The sequence below is a fragment of the Rhipicephalus microplus genome, chromosome X (assembly GCF_043290135.1).
Source record: "Rhipicephalus microplus isolate Deutch F79 chromosome X, USDA_Rmic, whole genome shotgun sequence".
NCBI classification, from domain to species: Eukaryota; Metazoa; Arthropoda; class Arachnida; order Ixodida; family Ixodidae; genus Rhipicephalus; species Rhipicephalus microplus.
Genome location: NC_134710.1, coordinates 42,193,216 through 42,214,413, shown reverse-complemented (window position 1 = coordinate 42,214,413; position 21,198 = coordinate 42,193,216). Strand labels below are relative to the sequence as shown.

Below are 21,198 nucleotides of genomic sequence, written 5' to 3'. Positions count from 1 at the left end.
AAAAAGACGTTTAATTTAGCTTAGGTACATGCATGGTGCATGACGCACTCATTATTCATATTATTTGAAGCAAAAAAATGAAGTAAGCGTAGACGTGGCGGCTCGCGTTATGCTGTGACCAATTTGACTTATTTTTACCTAAGCATAAAGCTAATATATTGACTCAGTATTGGTTAGTGTATTAACTTTATGTGGCACGACTGGCAGAGCTTTCCAGCTAAGAGCGCCTGCGCGCTCCAAAGGGGTCAATCTTGTCGTCATCATGATCATCATCAGCATGTGACCGCAACAATGGCGAAGAAACTGACAGGTACGGTTTCGAGCAACCTCTGTGAGCGCGTACATCTCGCTTTAAACCGCCCTGCGCTCACTTTGTCGAGGCTGCGCAAAGAATGTCTAAGGTCATGGTATAACTGCGTCCTAATGCTCAAGATTTTGGGAGTTTACTCGTTGATTCCCGAGTATGAAGATGTTGTTGGGTCGAACACGAATGCAGACGATAGTTCCGTTTCCTTGTGAACCTCCGTAGGATGAAAACAGCATTGTCGGCGGTAGCGCAATCGTTTTATCGGTTGCATGTGGCTTCTATTCGTGCGAAATCCGTACAATGCCCGTCGTTTCAGGGGACGAGAAAGAAATGCTGCGGAAGAAAAATCAGCGAAAAATGTTAAAACAGTTTTACCAGGGCTCAACAGACGCTGCCGATGCCGGATTTAATCCGTATGACATCAACGGATCAGATTTCAACCCCGACTTGTACCTCAACAAGGTGACATACGTCCCTGAATATTTTCGATCTATAGCTTCATTCGACGTGCAGGCGCTGTATGTGGGTCTGTTTGTTTCTGTAGCTGTTGAAAGAGTGCACGCTGACCGATTTGATGGATAAGGAGCAAGAAATTTACAAGCAGATTCAAGCACTGGACGGGGAAATGCAGACGCTCGTTTATGAGAACTACAACAAGTTCATTAGTGCGACCGACACCATTCGCAAGGTAACATCGTTTCCGAATGGTTCTAGTTTAGTTTCTCCCAACTTGAATGCCTTAGATGATTGCTAATGTCGCTTTTTAGATGAAAAATGATTTTAGGAGGATGGAAGAAGAAATGGATCACCTGTCATCAAATATGGCCACAATTTCCAAGTTCAGCACCAGTATTGGAGGAACATTGCAAGGAAGGAGGGAGCAAATGATCAAGCTTTCAAGCACCCATTCACTTTTGAAGAAGGTAGTTGGTGAATTTTGCTTTCATCGAAGTTTGAAATGAGTTGCCGCATTCTGTACTTACATGTATTTTGATTTCAGCTTCAGCTGCTCTTTGAACTTCCGCCACGATTGAAGGCCTGCATTGAAAATGAGTCCTACGAGGAAGCAGTAACGTATGCATGCAGGGAATTCTTATAGTGGCATGCTGACACATGTGGGCACGAATCATTTTCCTTACAGGTACTATACGAAAGCTCAGAAAGTGCTTAAGCAGTACAAACACATGCCATCCTTTTCTGGAATACACGACGACTGCGCTGCTATTGTGGAAGTGCTCAGGGAGCGTCTGCGAAAGAAGTTCCACCAGCCAGAGGTGACTACATTCCGTCGCACGACAAAGTGATAAATTTTCACCATACTGTTCCTCCACAGGTTACGAGCAGAGAATTGTCGGGCGTTGTGGAACTTCTATTTCAGCTGCGTGAGCCAACGAACAGCCTGTGCACTGACTATCTCCTTAAGTATGCCTGTCTTCTTTCTTGCCAAGTTTTTGTTTGTTTCACCGGACACAATGTATATCCACTCTGACAGAACAACATTTGCAGTGCACGGCGCCCGCTGGACAGGGACATGAACGAATTGAAACGTCAGGTGCAGATGCTGATAGACCCTACTAGTCATGGAAAAATAGAAAGAAATGGAAAAGATTCAGTGCTTGATCTCCCCATGGTGAGTCACTGTATGCAAAAACAATTGTTATTTATTTTTTTAGTTTATTAATCCTATGTATCTTCAAGCCACATGGCCGAACTGCACATGGTGGATGGCTTTCTGCCCCTCACTCACCGGCTATTCCTAATAAGAGGGGAAAGATGGGTGGGAGGCCATTCGCCCGATGAAGGGGAGCTTGAGGATAAACAGTAAGCAGGTGTGGGCATCATACATAATTTTCACTGAATAACAATTCCAATATATAGCACCTCATAAGACAGCAGTGACAAAGTTAAAAATTTCTTAACATAGATAAAAGGACTTATTATTAACAATCAAGTTTATGTTATACAATCAAAACCGTTGTATGGCAAAAAAAACATATAGTAGCATAACAAAGAAATGGGCTTCTACAAAACATCACAGAACGCAGAGAAAAGTGCTGCATTCCCAACTAGAACTACTGTTATACAGTGAAATCAAATGATAGTGTTCAGCTTTAAGTGCAGATGTGATGCACCTACGGTCCCCAGTTTGGTGTGGCTTGAAGGATTGTTTGTAGTAATCATACTTTTCACTGAAGAGTGTATATACCTAGTCTACTTTTCATTTCATACAAAACGACAATTAAATAAATGTGCCATGTGAAAGCAGTGACAGTTTTAATGAAAAATCAAAATAACGCTTGAGAATAAGGTGACACACAATGAAACACGGAGCAAGTATATATGTGTTAAAAAAATGCATATTTGCCAACAAATCAATGTTGGAAGTAATTAAACTGTGGCAGCATGCTACACAACTTCAACAAAACCGAACACAGAAAGTCATTTTCTAGACAAAAATGCAAAAACGTGACAAAAATTTTTTCCCATGTCGAACTGGCCGGTACAAAAAGAATGAAATGACATGGCATGCTGAGAAACTGCAGGAAAATTGACTTGCATATCACCAAACTGTCATTAGCATACTAGGAAATAACTGCAGCTCCAAATATTTTAAGGGGAGCAAACAGTGAAATGTGAGCATCTCAATGTTATAAAAAAAACTGAGCTATATTTACTTGTGTTGCACTTATAAACACAAGGAATCTATAATAAAAAATAGTGTCTTAAAGGAACAATGATAAGTTCATTGAGCATATAATAAATGAAATTTGAAAGGTGTGGAGTGACATGAAATGTCCTATTTGAAGGGACAAGAAATTTATTGGCATTAAAAACCGTGGTGTTACCTCAACAAGGAAACAGTTTTCACTAAACATGAGAAAAAAAGAAGCATTGTACAGATTATGATTGATTGTTATAGAATATGATTGATTGTTATGATTATGATTTGTGGGGCATATTATTCCTGTAGTGTGAAAAAGATGAGGAGTATTGATGCGCCATTGTTTCGTATCATACTATGCCAAAGGATTTAAAGCTGTTGACATACACTGTTGTGTTTCGACCTGGGTCAATTGGCGGTGGTTAGGAAGGCGCCTGGAAGCATTTTTTGAACACATCATGGAAGCATCTTTCTGTAGTCTGTCTGTAGATTAGGCTCATGTGAGGATGAGAGACTGCTAAAGTATACAAATTTGATATATGCTTTTACTTTTGTGAAAACGTTCCACTCAGAAAAATGTTTTTTTTTTTATAAAAGCCATATTCATAAATTAGTGGTGTATTAATAGGTGCGGTGCAATACATCAGCTTTTTTTTGGATTCAGGTGTTGAAATATGTGAAGTTTTCAATAATGCTATTGTATTTATTAGGGTTTTTGTAGCTGAAAAATTGGCAATTGACTTGTTTTTTTTTATTCGTAATTCACTAAATATTTTGTTGCAGAACTGATGACCTAGATTAAAGATAGGCTTACTGCAGACTATACATTTTAACTTTTTGCTTCAAATTCCACAAGTCTCAACAAGGTTGTTGTGGCCTCTGAGTTGGTGCATTGTAAATTTTAACTCATTTCAAAGTTTGAATTTTTTTCTTTCAGCATATACTGGAATTCACAAATATGGCATGCAATTGCATCATCACTGGGTTGTGCAACATTATTGAATCCTACTCTGACTTATTCATCAACCGGTTGCCTCTGGAATATTATGAAAAGTATGTTGAAAAGCCTTTTAGTAGGTTGTAGAAGTGTAGTGCTATTAAATGTACTGTTGTCCTTTCCAGGGTCCCTGCACCATATTTAGCCAGCATTATTGTTGCTAGCAAGTCTGAATTTCTCTTAAGGTACATTCTCGCAGAATAGTGTTTGACTGCAGGAGTTTGAATGCGTAAATAGGATATCGCAAAAAAGTATAGATAGGACCTCCATGAGGTTTCCGAGATATCTGAGAAAGGAGCTCTCAGCTATTCTCATTAATGTATGAGGACTGTAAGGCTGTAGAAAGGTAAATGTCAACAAGAAATGACAAAGCACAGTTTGCATAGAGTGTCTGGGAAAAAGGCTTTGATCTGCTGCATTACCATTGGGTCGTGGGATCGAATCCTGGCTGGTCTGGCTGCATTTTCGATAGAGGCTAAAATGCTGCAGGCCCGTGTGCTCAGATTTAGGTGCACATTACCTAGGTGGTCAAAATTTCCGGAGTCCTCTGCTACGGCGGCTCTCATAATCGTATTGTGGTTTTGGGACGTTAAACCCCACATATCAATCAATCTATAATACCATGGTCATTCTTCCTCTCTTCAAAGCACTTAACTTCGTTTTCTCCAACCCCTCTATTAGCAGAAATACTATTGTAGTCACTTTGCATGCCAACCACAGTGAGTTGGACATGAACATTTTTTGAATGTGTCAAAATCCTTAGTTTTTTGGTTGAGACAATTGCTTAATGTCAGATCTTTGTAAGGGAAAAAAAAAGCACTTCCTGTGGTCAGACATAGTTCATTCAGTTGAGATTGTTTGGGTCGTGAAGATCATAAGTGTGAGTCGGCATAATGAGCAGCTGAGCACCATGATCACTAAGCCACTGTAGCGGCTACTTTCTGTATTTTCTGATGTTTGTGTGAAAAATGTCTGTTGCACTTACTGCAAAATAATAGAGTGGAAGGCCCAGTAAGGCACTTGTCGACTTTGGCGACTCGGACAGTGCCTGAAATAGAAGGAAATTCAAGGCTTTTATGAAAAACTATTAGTAGCCACCACATTGGAGAAGGTGCGAGCTCTTTAGTCACTTTGTTGCTGTTTGATGAATGGCACTTTTTTTACAGTGGGGAGACAGATGCTGCTGTTGTGGAAAAGTTGAAAGCATTCTTAGATGAGATCATGCTGCAGTTGCTTGATGTAATGGAACAGAGAGTGGCTGCAGAGGTGAGCATGTCTTGCAACTGTACATTGGATAGTGTTCATGCAAATAATGCAAGCACTCATTATGTTTTTGTCTCTACTTTTCACATCTCAGTTTAGAGTAAAGGTAGGTATTGAGAAGCATGTTATATAGTATTTATGCATGCTTGTGTTGAACATATTCTTTCCTTTTGTAGTTACAGCTAAGGGAACGTGGCTGCAGCAAGTTTCACAGTAACAGAGGGCTAAAGTAATTTGGCAAAAACATTGTGTGCCAGACTGCTTTTGCAAACTTCCTGGCCTGAAATGAGCCATGGAATAGGAAGACAAATGGAATCTGTGCAGGCGTAGACACAATTTATGTCTGATAAAATAACCAGAAGTTTCTGGGGTGTGGAGGGAGAAAGAGGAAACGTCTTTTTTAAATAAGCAGTTCCTTTCTCACGAGTATCCATGAGCTCTTTTGGCTACAGTTACCCCTCTTTCAAGAAAATCTGATCCAAGAGACGAGAGCTGGACAGCAGCATCACCCCCTGTCCTGTGGGGTGAAGGTTCGGGGATGGAGGTACAAAATGACACTTGTTGAGCTTGGCTTCATACTAGTGAGTCATGACATTAACAAGAAAACAATTGTAACACCTCCAACATATTTAGTGGTGACTTATGCCTGGCTCTGCATGACTAGCAATACTTGTAGTACTGCTTGTTATTGACTGTTGAGAAGCAGCGTCTTACTCTCTTGTGATAAGCTGCAGGTACTACCAGCGTCAAAAGAAACTTGAACAACGGCAAGCCTTCCAGTTATCACCATTGACAGGTGCACGCATCCTGTTCAGCAGCTCTGTGCATATATGTGTGCTTGTCCATGATGGTAAGTGGACGGCACGCACTATACCATTCCAAACGCTTGCCGCTGTTTGAGTTTCATTTGACGCTGATAGTACAAAAGTGGCATGGTTAGAATCTAAGGACAATGATGATTTCTGTACACATTTTAAGTGGAAGCAAGCGCTTCCATGTATGTCCAACAGTGATGTATACTCGACTTCTGCAATAACAAAGTAAATAAATGTTTATTATAAATAATGAAAAACAAGTAAGTGGCAATAATAAAAAAAAATGTGTTGTTGACCTGAGATTCTAGCAGTAACAAAAGATAAAAAAGCGATAGAAGAGTTTAGGTTGTAGTGTCACCGTTAATGTGTTGGTGGCTGGGACAAAGTTGGCTTCGTTTGTGGAGAATAAAATACTCAGCACTCCAGTAATGTTCACCGACTCCTTAGCTGTGATAAATGCACCTCCATCCATGGCCACACAGTAATATTATTCAACCGCCAAAGAATCAGTGCAGAGCAGAGAGAAAAATGGTACGAGAAGATTAGCCTGTATTGTGAAGCAGAAAAAAAAAAACTGATTTCATTTGATAAAAAAATATTTTAGGAATTGTATAAACATCCTGTGGGTCCACATTTATATGCAGAGTGCAGAATTTATTGGTTGCAAGAATGTGTGCTATTGCAGTAGTAAAATCGAATTGAATTTTGTCTACACATTTTCTGTCATGGATAGTTATGAGAAACAACAAGCACTTACATTTTGTGTTGCTGACTTTTCCGTACCATTTCTGTTTTGCTTGTGCCAGTTCCATTTTGGTTCAACATTCATTCATTTATGCAGATTTGTTTTTTACAATAGTACTTTTTTTACTATGACTCCTTTTCCTCTGCATTCACCATACATTGTACTTGTGTTTAGTTCCATGTCAAAAAAAATTGTTGGTGTTTTTGGGTCACCTCTCACAATTCAAGCTTGTAAAGCAAGTTTCACATTTTCCAGTCAGCAATAGCGTGTGATTTAGGAACTTTTTCTCGGCGAACAGGGCAAAATTAGAAGCTATGCTTGTCATTGTTCATTTCTTATTGTGGTCATGCAGAGCCGGCGCGTTGACAACAGTGTGCTGGTGAAGGCTCTGGACCGGTTCTGCCAGAAACTGCAGGCGTTGACGAAAATGATGCCTGCTGCTGATTATAGCCAGCAGGCAGATCATATCGTGGAACGAGCGGCTCGAGACCAGTGTGCATTTTCGCTGCACACACTGAGGCAGTTTTTTGCAGAGCGGCTTACAGATGTGCGGCACAATCTGGCCCTTCCAAGAACTGTAGGACACGACAGTCTAAGCCTGGCTGACTTGCATACTGGCTTGCATAACCTGATTCTTGACCAAGTGCAGTCATTGCTCAGGGGTCTGAGGGTGAGTCTGTTTGAAATGAAGCTTTTAGACGAAACTCATAACGAACACAAATTTATGTGAACAAGATATGTATTGCACAGAATGAAACTTCTCTTTGGAAATTATTACTAGCTAGTCTTGCTCGGGAAATGGTGACACAATATTAAGAGAAATGTGAGTGCAGAATGGTTTTGATCGGAAGCGTGCTCTGTTTGATAAAAATGACAAGTGATGCAACATGAGAAAAGTGGGCAAAAAGAAAAACGTATGTACAAGGACATGGGCAGTTCCTGCAAAAAAAAAAAAATGCACAGTAATGTACACATTATGCAGTACCCTTAATGGGCATGATTTCTGGATGCTTTAACATTTTTAATGTCAAACCAACTTCCATAGACAAGTATTATAGACTATTTCATGGATGGGCCTGAATACCGTTATATTGGGCTGTTAATCTTTGTATTTTGTATCTTTAACTACAACGCAAACAGTGTTCAAACAGACGCATATGCATCAACAGATACGCATGAAAACGGTCAGTGCGTACAATATTTCATGGCCTTATTAATTCAGGTCATGATGCACAAAAACAAGAAAACATCGGTCTGACTGCCCAAGATGGCGACGCCCAGATGTCTTACAGAAAAACAGAAAATAGGCTCTAAATGGTGCAGTGAAAGTGCACAAGGTGGCATGTTACTTTGTTGCAGTTTCCTAATGGTATGCCAGCTCTACTGACTGTTGCTATCGAATTCATAATATTTTTTTCATCCTTTCACTTCATCAATAACATGATCTGAATAACATTTTGAATTTTGATTTGTACATTTTTGTTTAGAAGCAAAGCTAATCTGATTCGGCACTTTATCTGGCATATTGTACTATAGTGTAGCGAAAGAAAACAGCGCAAATAAACAGAGCACCAAAATAGATCTGGCATGATTCGTTCGCTTAAGCACCATAGTGTAGCCTTGGACCTAGTATTTTATGTGTCGTAAAACATTGTAAGGACTGTTATCTATCTTCATTAAAGGGCCACTCACCATTTGACAATATTGAGCTGACAAGCACAATGCGTAGATGAGGCGTGCGTTCATGATCACGTCTGCCAAAATTTGCAACTCTACGCACCACAGAAATGGGTCAAATTTCAAGATGAACTCTGCTCTCCCTTCCTTTTGCGGGCGCGGGCCCAGAGAATGAGGGCATGACGTGCGCGTATGAATGGCCCTACGTACACGGCAATGCAGTGACGTTGGTGCTCTACGTAGGTGACTATGCTCTGATGTTGCTTGCCAACAGTAGCACGTGACATGGCGAAAATTATTTAATACGACATGCATAGTTTATGTATTTGTTGCTTGAAGAGAATAATAAGTCTCTAGATAAATAATGAGACGCAATAAGGGAATGTCAGTGTTCTTTTTTTTTTTTCCTTTTCCCCCCTGATTTGCCATGAGATGTGTGGTTAATGTGCCGGCATTTTGATACGTTCGTGACAGCCGTAGAATGCTCCTATGCGTTCGCGCGCTCATTGTGCTAAGCCAGCTTTTCCAAACCATCCCGCAGAAACAGGCAGTAAACCTCGAAACAAAGCTGGTCAAAAAAAAAGAAAGAAAGAAAAGCCGCTCGCGTGCACGGGGGTTGGGCTTTTTTGGGCACGTCATGCACACGTGACCTCTTGGTTGGATGCCGGAGAGGGTAGGGAAGAGATTTGGCTTGCGAAGGCTACGCGGAGGAGCGGCAAGGGTTTCGAGTTTGCCTCCTCTCAACCTTGTTTCGCGCCACTTCAGAAACAGTTTTATCAGCTCATAATGAACCGATTAAAAAATTTTTTGTGGCAAAATGTTTGTCATCGGACATCCAACAACTTCCACGGTCTAATAAAATTTTGTATGAGGCCTGGGGAGTGGCCCTTCAAGGTTCATTCACACACATTTTGGTGGCATTTGATTTAACTGCTGGTTCAGAGCTACTACAGCATCTTGATTTCTTCTGCAGAGGTTAATCCAGTTGCATCCTATTAAATAACGGAGTAAACAGACGTACTATGTATAAGCAAGAAAGGCCTGCTGAATTTATGAAATCTTCTGCTCTGCAGGAGTGTGTTTGTTTCAGTAGAGTCCACTGACAACTCAGTATCTCAAATTAAAATTGAAACTAAGAGAAGCACAACCTTGATTTGGTGTGACTAATAATATTAAGGTTTTAGTGCTTAAACCCTCATAATTATTAAATAAACAAATATAGCCCACAGACTCGTTGCTGCCAATTCTCTCTGCTTGCTATGCAAAACACTTTTACAGTGGTTCTTGAATATGGCAGCAGTTTGTGAGAGAGCATGCATAATTAATATGTAGTTTTCAGTTTTTGGAAGCATAGCGAACCACTAGAAGTAGTATTTTTTTATTGAAGTACCTGTTGCAATGGTTCAACCTAATTTTTTGCAGCCATTTCTCAAGTTGTTTAGAGTGAGAACTTTCACACTTTTAAAGGCATTTTAAAAGCCCTTTTAAAGGCGTTAAAAATATACACGTATTTTTAGGAAGCAAGTGGTGACAATGTACTTACTCCTGCAATTAAAGTTCTTATTGTGTAAAGGATAATCTATATGCGGTGTCGTTGACTTAATGCTTCTATCTCGACGACAGTGCTCGTACTTGGTACGAGAACAGAGAAGGCAGTTTGTCAACATGGAGTGACTTTAGAAGAGCGATGATTGACACATTTGCCGATGTCGACCGGCGCGAACGTGCGCAGCATTTACTCGAGCTACGGGTTCAGAAACCCCATGAAACGGTCGCAATGTTCACAGAGGACATGGTCCGTCTCTTCCGTAAAGCTGACTCGCACATGACCGACGACAAAAAGCTGCGCTACCTCATGCGCGGCGTTAAAGAGCAATTGTTCGCCGGACTTTTGCGGAACTCGCCAAGCACCGTGACGGACTTCATCAAAGAAGCAACAGCTATCGAACGGGCGCTTCACCTGCGATGCCGACAATACGATCGCTTGTCCAGCAACGCCCACATGCAAGTCGCCGCTACGACATCTGACAATCAAAGCTCGTTGCGCGACTTAATACGAGAGATTGTTCGCGAAGAGCTGCTGAAGCTGCGGACTCTGGTCTCGGAACCACCCACGGCGTCTGTCGCTGAAGTCGTCCGCGAAGAAATACGCCAAGCGTTTTCGGCAGCTGATTCTACTCACGATCAGCGACCTATGAGCTACGCAGCCGCGCTTCGCCGCCCGCCGCCCGTTCCGCCGTCGTACCGCCAGCCATCGACAGCCGTTCCTTGGTCGCCGCCGCAAGAACAGACACCGCGGCGCCCTTCCGTCGTGCCACCGTATGAAATGCTGCCGTACGAAGAGCCGTCTCCCAACGAGACACGGCATTTACAACATTATGAGCCGCTGAGACGTCCACAGCTTCGTAAAACAGACGTATGGCGCACCGTGGATAGACGTCCGCTTTGTTTTACCTGCGGAGGTGTCGGCCACATTTCTCGTCATTGCTGGCACCGCGCCGACACGTTTCGACCTCTTCGGCAATGGTCTGACGATCGACGCCCCAACGACGACTACCCACTACGCCGGGACGCTGATTCTCAACGACCTTCCTTGTCTCGGTTCCATTTTGACAACCGCCGAGCCAACAATGACGACGGTGAGCCTAATTACCAGCCAGGTTTGGGACGTCGACCACGTTCTCCGTCTCCGGCATATTCGCCTTCGTCGCGCGACCGCACTACAGCCGACGCCAGCGGAAGGAGGTCACCAAGTCCACGCCGGGGAAACTGAAAGCGGCGACCTCCGGGGGTGAGGTTGCAGGCCGCCAAGGCGACGAAAAAAGGCCCCCGTTACTCTTACCACAGGACGCCGTAAAGCCGACTAGTTGTAACGTTGACGAAACTGTGACCACAGATCTTACCGTTTTTGTAGACGGACAGCAAGTAACAGCCTTAGTTGACACCGGTGCCGACTTCTCTATCATAAGTGAAAACCTTGCCGTGCGCTTAAAAAAAGTGAAGACTACGTGGACGGGACCTCACCTGAGGACAGCAGGCGGCCAGCTGTTGATGCCTGTCGGAAGGTGTACAGCGAGACTGGGCATCGGCAGCTCTTCTTTCGTGGCGACGTTTGTCATCCTCACCTCATGTTGCAAGGACCTGATCATAGGGATGGACTTCTTAAGAGAATATGGTGCCGTCATCAACATCCTGGACCGTTCAATTACGTTCCGCAACAGCCCTGGTTTGGTTGACTGTTCAGACGCAATACGTAACACTTTACGTATAATTGATGATGATGTGGTCGTCCCGCCACGGTCATGCACTCTTGTTTCGGTGGAAGGGCACGAACCGTTTGATGGCGAAGGCATTGCCGACCAAATTGGCTCGCTGCTATTTAGCCATGGCATTTCGGTCGCACGAGGTATCGTCCGTCTCACTGGTGGGCGCACGAATTTACTTTTGACCAACTTCAGTACTGAGCGCCGGCACCTTCCGAAGGGCACAGCTATCGCTTCTTAGGACAATATCGTAGACATGCGAAGCAGTTTATGTTTATCGGTATTAGATGAAGCGCCTAATCAAGAACCAGAACCCGTTCTCGATGTTAGCCCCACTCTGTCAGAGGATGACCGACAGAGACTTCTTCAGCTACTAGCCGAATTCCACGACTGCTTTTCATCGACCTCACGAGTTGGTCGAACACCTTTGACAAAGCATCGAATAATCACCGAGGACACGGCGAGACCTATTCACCAGAACCCTTATCGTGTAGCTTTAAAGGAACGCGAAGCCATACAACAACAAGTCGCGAAAATGCTTGAAGATGATGTAATTCAACCGTCACAGAGCCCCTGGGCATCGCCTGTAGTGCTAGTAAAGAAAAAGGACGGCACGCTGCGTTTTTGCGTGGACTACAGGAAGCTGAATCGGGTGACCAAAAAAGATGTGTACTCGCTCCCACGTATTGATGACTCCCTTGACAGACTTCGGCACGCTCGCTACTTTTCTTCCATGGACTTGAGGAGTGGATACTGGCAGATCGAGGTAGACCCAAGAGACCGAGAGAAAACCGCTTTTGTGACGCCAGATGGTTTATACGAGTTTAAAGTCTTGCCTTTCGGTTTGTGCTCCGCGCCCGCGACATTTCAAAGGCTTATGGACACGGTACTTTCGGGATTGAAGTGGAAGACGTGCCTAGTCTATCTGGACGACGTTGTAGTATTTTCAACGACTTTTGACGAGCATCTCCAAAGGCTGGAAGTGGTGTTACGTGCCATACGGTCTGGGGGCCTAACATTGAAACCGGAAAAGTGTCATTTCTGTTTCCACGAACTTCAGTTTCACGGTCACGTCGTCAGTAACGTAGGCATCCGACCCGATCCTGGAAAAATTGCCGCTGTCGCACGGTTCCCAGTACCCTCCAATAAGAAGGCTGTCAGACGCTTCCTGGGCCTTTGTGCCTATTATCGCCGATTTATCGCAGACTTTGCCCGCATCGCGTCGCCACTAACTCGTCTCACAAGAGACGACGTTGCTTTTGAGTGGAACAAAGAACAGGAGGCTGCCTTTAATGACCTGCGTCAACGTCTTCAAACGCCCCCAGTGCTTGCCCACTTCGATGAAGAAGCCCCGACGATGCTTCACACAGACGCGAGCAATGTTGGTCTGGGAGCTGTGCTTGTGCAGCAGCAAGAGGGCACAGAGAGGGTAATCGCTTACGCAAGCAGAACATTAACACGTGCTGAGGCCAATTACTCTACAACTGAGAAGGAATGTCTCGCCGTGGTATGGGCGGTTTTAAAATTTCGCCCGTATTTATATGGCCGCCCCTTCAAAGTAATTAGCGACCACCACTCATTGTGCTGGTTAACAAGTCTAAAAGACCCTACCGGGCGATTAGCACGTTGGAGTCTCAGGCTGCAAGAATTCGATATTGTAGTCGTACACAAGTCAGGCAAGCGACATATGGACGCCGACTGTCTGTCCCGTTCACCCATTGAGTCGGCAACCCTACCTGAAGAGGAGGAAATGGCATTTCTCGGTGTCCTCGACACGACCGCCATTGCGCAGCAACAACGTGACGACACTGAGTTGCTTGGCCTAATTAACTACTTGGATGGCAGATCTCAGAAGGCGCCAAGAGTTTTCGCAAGAGTGTTGTCATCATTTTGTTTACGGGACGGAGTACTCTACAAAAGAAACTTTTCGCCAACGGGATCTGCCTATCTGCTCGTCATCCCAGCAGCCCTTCGTACCGAAGTACTCCAAGCATGCCACAACGAGGTGAGCTCTGGCCATTTGGGTTACACGAGAACGTTGGCCAGAATACAGCAAAAGTATTACTGGCCGAGACTAACCACAGCCGTGAAGCACCACGTCCGTGCCTGTCTCGACTGCCAGCGACGCAAGTCACCACCGACTAAACCAGCTGGCCTCCTGCAACCCGTACAGGTCCCAACAGCTCCATTCTACCAGATCGGCATGGACATTTTGGGCCCACTGCCTACTTCTACAGCAGGGAACCGCTGGGTTATCGTCGCGACGGATTATCTGACCCGTTATGCCGAGACAAAGGCTATCCAGAGAGGTACAGCAGCAGAGGTGGCAACATTTTTCATCGAGAACATTGTACTGAGGCATGGTGCACCATCCGTCGTGATCACAGACAGAGGAGCCGCATTTATGGCAGCTCTTTTGGATCACGTCCTCATGCTGAGTGGAACAGCGCATCGTAAGACCACCGCCTACCACCCACAAACGAACGGGCTGACAGAGCGTCTAAACAAAACCATTGAAGACATGCTTTCGATGTACGTAGACGTTGAACACAAAAATTGGGATGAAATCTTGCCGTACATAACGTTTGCGTACAATACGGCAAAGCAAGAAACGACGCGCCTGACCCCGTTCAGCCTCGTTCATGGACGAGAAGTACGAACTATGTTAGATGCAATGCTACCGCACGAAGGTGACGGCATCGACCCATACGCCAACACGTTTACGGAACGCGCGGAGGAAGCTAGGCAACTTGCACGTTTACGGATCCGCCAACAACAAGAGTACGATGCAGGCCGCTACAATGCTCACCGCAGAACAGTCGTCTACCAAACTGGCGACAAAGTATGGGTTTGGACACCCGTACGGAAACGAGGACTTTCCGAAAAGCTTTTAAGAAGATACTTTGGGCCTTACCGAGTGCTGCGACAACTGAGTGAGGTTACTTACGAAGTTGTTCCCGACAGTTCATGTAGTACCAATCGTCGCCAGCACCATCCAGAACTCGTTCACGTAGTGCGCATGAAGCCTTACGTCAGCGAGTGATTGCGTGAGACTTTTCTTTAAAAAAAAACTGCATTATTGACTTCGCATCGGGTCGATGCTCTTTGAAAGGGAGGCAAATGACCCGTGTCTGCGTGTGAACGACAACGACGATGTGGGGATTTAGCAGACACCAAGTAGTGGGCCTCTGGCTTGACTCAACAACAAAGAAGATCTTGTGGCTCAGCTGTTGAGAACACGCTGCTTTCGCTGCCTCAAGGCGTACTTGTACTTTGTTCGCGTTGTACTGCGACAATATAACTGATAGATATTGTCTGAAATTTACTTTGTACAATAAATTTATGTTAAGATCTTTTTTAATGCAAAGTATAAGACTGTAAAGTTCGATTTTCAAACTTCATGTTGTTACGAATGGACTGCACTTAGATGTGCCTTTTTACTGAAATATTTGTGCATCGCACACCTGAATCCACATGATCTGTGATATTCTGTGACTCCGCCAACTGTCTTGGGACCCAATAATTTGAACCTACAGTTGGCACATGTGTAGGAAACATTTTGCTTGGGAAAGCTGTATTATACTCCTTTCCAGGCTTTTGTTCAAGCCGAGGTTGAATTTTCAAAGCGGGCCAACTTTCAAGACATGTTCTGTATGGAAGTGCATGAAGGCATTGTTGTGGCTTTCATACGCGCTATCAACAGTATGGCTTTGGTGAGTAAATGCCATTATTTTCGTTTGTCATTTTATTGTTATCTTATCTGTTTGTATTTTAGTTTGTTATTAAGTAGAGCATATATTGAAGGCGAGTAGGGCCGACAAATTTTGTAAATAGCTGAAGTGGTAACATAAATTTGTGAAAGGATGTGTTTTCTGTTAATTTATTTTTACCAGACTGGAGGGTACCAACTGCAACAATAACATCTTGGAACTTTGACAACAACAGTCTTATTTTAACCTTCCACAAAACAATTATAGTTAATTTTTAGCAATAGTTAAACCTGGATATAACGAAATTGATAAAGTCCCAGAAAAATTCATTATAGAGAGGATTTTGTTATATGCAGGTTTGGTACAAAAATTCAGGAAATAAACGCACAAATTAAACAAGAGGGGTACTGAGAGCTAGCCCAAAACGCTTATTTAATAGTAAAACACTGTGTTATTATCGCGATAGCAATTATATGGACACTCTCGGCTGGTTTTTGCCGTAGCCGCCATGTTTCGTAACAAGTTCAAATTAATAAGATGCCCCCACTCATTGTAACTTTCACGGGCAGGTAAAAGCGCACAAGTGCTGCTGAAGCAGAGATAAAGGAGTCGGCCAATCCCTGTCGCCTGGAAAGTGCATAAGATAACATCTCCCGCATGTTATAACTGCCGTCGAATGCTCAAACAAAGTAAACCACCCATCTTGAACAAGCATGAAACAACGAGGGGAAGGCAGGGGGGGGGATCAATCGAGTAGCAATAATGAACTCTGATTTTAAGGGTGGTCGCGATCTCTGTCGCACTTGCTATATCTCGGCGAGTATCAGTGTGGTTTCAAAAGGAAGGAACTGTATGAAAAGAGCACTTATCCCTGTAGCGGTCGTATTTGCTTACACCAGCATTTTGTAGAAGTTTTGCGATATCATATCCAAAAGAGTTGGCTGCAGCCCTACTTCTTATAACATTAAAATTTTTTGCTATTGTGTTCATTGCATTGCATTTAACGCGCTGTTGTGTTGCCAAAACTAATGAGCTAATCGCGAAAGCTACCAGCTTGCGAACTTGCGGCGCAGCGCGAGACAGAAGTGCGTGACGAGTCGACCTCCGAAATCCGTCGTCACCGCGGTCTCGGAGAGTTTAAATCAACGGCTCATCTGGCATACCCTCAGTGGTGATGACACGATTGTCCGAAATTAAGAAAAGTCACAGTTTCTTCGCAAGGGCGAAGAAATTAATGACTGTGATCGTAACAACTTCGAATGTAACGCTGAGAATGGCAAGCAGATCGAAACGTGTAACGCGCTGCTCACGCACCAATGATGCATGAAAACAACATACAAAGGACGAGAGCGAGCTAAGAACTTTTACCGCACGACACCTAACGTGCCATTTAAACAAAAACGAGGCACAAAACGTAATCACAGGTACAGATATAATTGCAAACTAACAAGTACCCCTGGTGTTACTTTTCTGTGTTTGAAAAGCGCACTCTTTTTGCAAACGGCGTCTGTCCAGCGAGCGAAGTGATCTTTGTGCGCACCCGGCAACTTAACGCATTCGTTCCTGTCAAAGTCGAAGGCGCACGATGCTCTCCACCGAAGTATAAGTGGGATTCACACTAGGGAGAAATCCCCGGTGTAGAGGTGAGGATGGCGCATCATGTGAAAACGACGTCACGAGTTAGTGTGTCGACGCGACCTCCTTGTGGCTCCTCGGGGGAGGCGGGGATTGTTTCTCCATCCGGTCAAATGATCCCCATGAAGCGGGGCATGTAGCGGACTTTCGGGTGGGTCCCTGGCCATATTGCAGCCCTCTCTCCTGCAAAACATGGCGGCAGCGGCCTTTCCAACATACTCTCCGAACTTGCGTGCACAGTGATGGCGAAAATGAACAATGAAGCAACTTTTTTCTTTTCCGTCATGTAAGAACATCATCACTTGTGGGACATTTCTTCTGATGACTATAGTGTCGCGGCGTGAAGACAGAGGTCGTATTTGAAGAAGCTGAGAAAGCAGCAGCGGGTCGGTCTTTTTATTTACCGCGCGCCAGAGAGTTCCTCGTCTTTCTCGTTGTGTTCTGCATAAATGCGTTGCACTGTCGCCTTCGTCTTTCTCGTAGGACGCACGTGACATTTGCCTCCCTCCAAAAATGGCATCGGCCCGATGCGCAGCCAAGGCGCTCTTTTTATAAAAACGCACATATGCACCGGCACCCACAGTACAAGCGAGATTTAGCTGGACAAGTAGGGTTTCATCCGGATGACATGCACAATCTCGGGTGAGAGGTTTCGGCGTCTGGAACTGCAATCGCTGTCAGGAATAACTTCGTAGTTCATGTCATTCAATCGTCGGGTGACTCGATATGGGCCGAAGTATCGTCGTAATAGCTTCTTTGAAAGTCCGCGTCGACGTATTGGGATCCAGACCCATACCTTGTCGTCTGGTGTGTAGGTTACCAATTTATGTCGTAGGTCGTACTGTTTCGCATCTTTGTGTTGCTGGTGACAAATACGCACGCGTGCTATCTGTCGTGCTTCTTTGGCGCGCTGACGAAATTCTTCGGTGTCAACATGAGTGTCGTCACACTCGTGCGGCAGCATAGCGTCCCACATTGTAGTGACTTCGCGCCCGTGTATTAAACTAAACGGCGTCATTCCGGTAGTTTCCTGCCGGGCAGTATTATAGGCGAAGGTCACATAAGGCAAGATTTCATCCCAGTTCTTGTGTCGACAAACATGCACAGCATATCTGCAAGGGTCTTATTAAGGCGCTCTATTAGTCCGTTCGTTTGTGGATGGTACACCGTTCTTCTCCGGTGAGCTGTACCGCTGAGCCTGAGAACCGACTCCAAAAGTTCTGCCATGAACGCAGTTCCTCTATTCGTGATGAGAACTGTTGGAGCACCGTGCCGAAGGACGATGTTTTCCATGAAAAAATGAGCCGCTTCTGCTGCTGTGGCCCTCGGCATGATTTTAGTTTCTGCGTAGCGAGACAAGTAATCGGTGGCGACAATGATCCATCTGTTCCCTGTGGTAGAAGTTGGAAATGGGCCCAGGAAATCCATTCCGATTTGGGCAAATGGCTTTGCTGGTACTTGGACGGAATGTAATAAGCCTGCTGGCCTGCTGGGGTTGCTTTGCGTCTTTGGCAGTCTGCACAGGTTTGGACGCGATGTTTTACAGCAGAAGGTAGGTTTGGCCAATAGTGACTGTTTTGCAGACGGGACAATGTTCGAGTGTAGTCGAGATGACCGGAGTTGACTTCATTATGGCAGGCTTCCAGAATTTCTTTTCGCAGTGATGCAGGGACGACGAGCAAGTATGGGCTGCCGGTGGGAGAAAACTTTTTTTTGTATAAGACGTCGTTCCTTAAACAAAAAGATGGCAGTCCTCTGGCAAAAACTCGCGGAACGTCTTCACGTCGTCCTTCTAAGAAGTCGATAAGCGGAAGCAGGTCAGGGTCGCTGCGCTGCTCTTGTGAAATAGTGGCAGCGTTGATGATTCCCAAGAATGCGATGTCCATAGACTCGTCATTAATAGCGGCAGGCTCGACGGGTGACCGCGAGAAACAGTCTGCGTCAACGTGCTTCTTGTCTGATTTATAAACTATGGTCATATGAAACTCTTGAAGCCGAAAGCTACAGCATGCTAAACGGCCGGATGGGTCTTTCAAGTTAGTGAGCCAGCAAAGCGAGTGGTGATCGCTGACGACCTTGAATGAGAGGCCGCACAGATACAGTCGAAATTTGAGAACCGCCCAGACCACGGCGAGGCACTCTTTCTCGGTAGTCGAGTAGTTCCCTTCCGTGCGAGAGAGAGCTCTGTTGGCATAGGCTATCATTTCTCGGAGTTATCTTTCCATTGTATCAGTACGGCGCCCAGGCCTACATTGCTTGCGTCGGTGAGAAGTGCTGTTGGCGTTTCCTGGTCAAAGTGCGCAAGAACCGGAGGTGTTTGGAGGCGTTGGCATAATTTGTTGAATGCAGTTTGTTCCTTTTCGCCCCAAAGAAAGAGGACATCCTCTCGTGTGAGCCGCATCAGAGGCGCCGCAATAGACGAAAAGTTGGCGATGAATCGTCGGTAATAAGCGCAGAGGCCTAAGAAGCGTCTCGCTGCTCTTTTGTCATGCGGTGCGGGAAACTTTGCGTCGATTTTGCCCAGGTCCGGTCGAACACCTTCGTGGCTGACCACGTGGCCTAAGATGCAAAGTTCGCTAAAACCAAAATGGCACTTCTCTGGTTTTAAAGTCAGGCCAGCCGAACGTATAGCTTGTAGAACTGCGAATAATTGACTTAAGTATTTCTCGAATGTAGCTGAGAAGACAGTAACGTCGTCTAGATAGACCAAGCATATCTGCCACTTCAGTCCTGATAGCACAGTGTCCATTAAATGCTGAAAAGTGGCTGGCGGTGAACATAACCCGAATGGAAGCACTTTAAATTCATAAAGACCGTTGGGCATCATGAAGGCAGTTTTCTCGCAGTTTTCTCGACTTCTATTTGCCAATAGCCATTTTGCAGGTCCATCGATGAGAAATAGCGTGCATGCCGCAGCCGATCAAGAGAGTCATCAATGTGTGGCAGTGGGTAGACGTCTTTCTTCGTGACTTGGTTTATTTGTGGTAATCTATACAGAAACGCAAGCTGCCGTCTTTCTTTTTAACCAATACCACGCGGGGATGCCCAGGGACTTTCGGAAGGCTGTATTACGTCATTTTGGAGCATCTTCTGAACTTGCTATTGGATATCCTCACATTCTTTCGGAGCCACACGGTATGGGTTTTGTCGAATTGGTCTCGTATTTTCTTCAACGATGATTCGATGCCGGGTCAGTGGTGTTTGCTTGACTTTCGACGTGCACGAAAAACAATTTTTTGACTGGTGTATCGGCTCTAGTAGGCGCTGTTTATCCGAGGGTGACAGGGTAGAGCAAATGTTGACAGACAAAGGTGTCTAGGCTGGGACGGTCCCGTCGTCGGTTTCAAAGCGAAGCAATCTCTGGCTTGGTCTACATCGTTGTAGTAGGCAATTGCGGTGCCCTTTTGGATGTGACAGTGCTCGTTGCTCTATGCGTGGCAGTGGGTAGACGTCTTTCTTCGTGACTTGGTTTACTTGCGGTAATCTATACAGAAACGCAAGCTGCCGTCTTTCTTTTTAACTAATACCACGGGGGATGTCCAGGGACTTTCGGAAGGCTGTATTACGTCATTTTGGAGCATCTTCTGAACTTGCTATTGCACATCCTCACATTCTTTCGGAGCCACACGGTATGGGTTTTGTCGAATCGGTCTCGTATTTTCTTCAACGATGATTCGGTGCCGGGTCAGTGGTGTTTGCTTGACTTTCGACGTGCACGAAAAACAATTTTTTAACTGGTGTATCAGCTCTAGTAGGCGCTGTTTATCCGAGGGTGACAGGGTAGAGCAAATGTTGACAGACAAAGGTGTCTAGGCTGGGACGGTCCCATCGTCCGGTTGCAAAACGAAGCAATCTCTGGCTTGGTCCACATCGTTGTAGTAGGCAATTGCGGTGCCCTTTTGGATGTGACAGTGCTCGTTGCTGAAGTTGGTGAGGCGCACTTCTGCCCACCCATCAGTTAGTGCCAGAACCCCTGTCGCTATAGAAACACCTTGCGTAAGCAATAGCATGACTATTCACTCCTCTATCGCCTGGTTACGGCACGGCCGTTCACAAAACACCGACACAAGGCAGCAAGATCTCGGCAGGAGCATCACATCATCGCCTACACATAAACGTTGCAG

At 44.9% G+C, this 21,198-nt stretch overlaps 1 protein-coding gene across 2 annotated transcripts in view; it reads left to right on the top strand.

The window, feature by feature from the left end:
* Positions 1–223: 223 nt before the first annotated feature.
* Vps51 (vacuolar protein sorting 51) overlaps positions 224–21,198 on the top strand; it is a 41,573-nt gene continuing 20,598 nt past the window's right edge. The window contains exons 1-12 of one of the 2 annotated variants that reach the window (XM_037426871.2): positions 224–310; positions 624–769; positions 852–995; positions 1,075–1,230; positions 1,308–1,381; positions 1,449–1,581; positions 1,641–1,729; positions 1,814–1,937; positions 3,907–4,022; positions 5,133–5,232; positions 7,142–7,459; positions 15,323–15,442. In XM_037426871.2, coding sequence (XP_037282768.2) covers positions 292–310; positions 624–769; positions 852–995; positions 1,075–1,230; positions 1,308–1,381; positions 1,449–1,581; positions 1,641–1,729; positions 1,814–1,937; positions 3,907–4,022; positions 5,133–5,232; positions 7,142–7,459; positions 15,323–15,442 — 1,539 coding nt within the window. In that variant the 5' untranslated portion in view covers positions 224–291. Of the gene's footprint in view, positions 311–426; positions 552–623; positions 770–851; positions 996–1,074; positions 1,231–1,307; positions 1,382–1,448; positions 1,582–1,640; positions 1,730–1,813; positions 1,938–3,906; positions 4,023–5,132; positions 5,233–7,141; positions 7,460–15,322; positions 15,443–21,198 lie in introns of those variants that run through there. The other variant, XM_037426872.2, reaches the window with a different exon arrangement.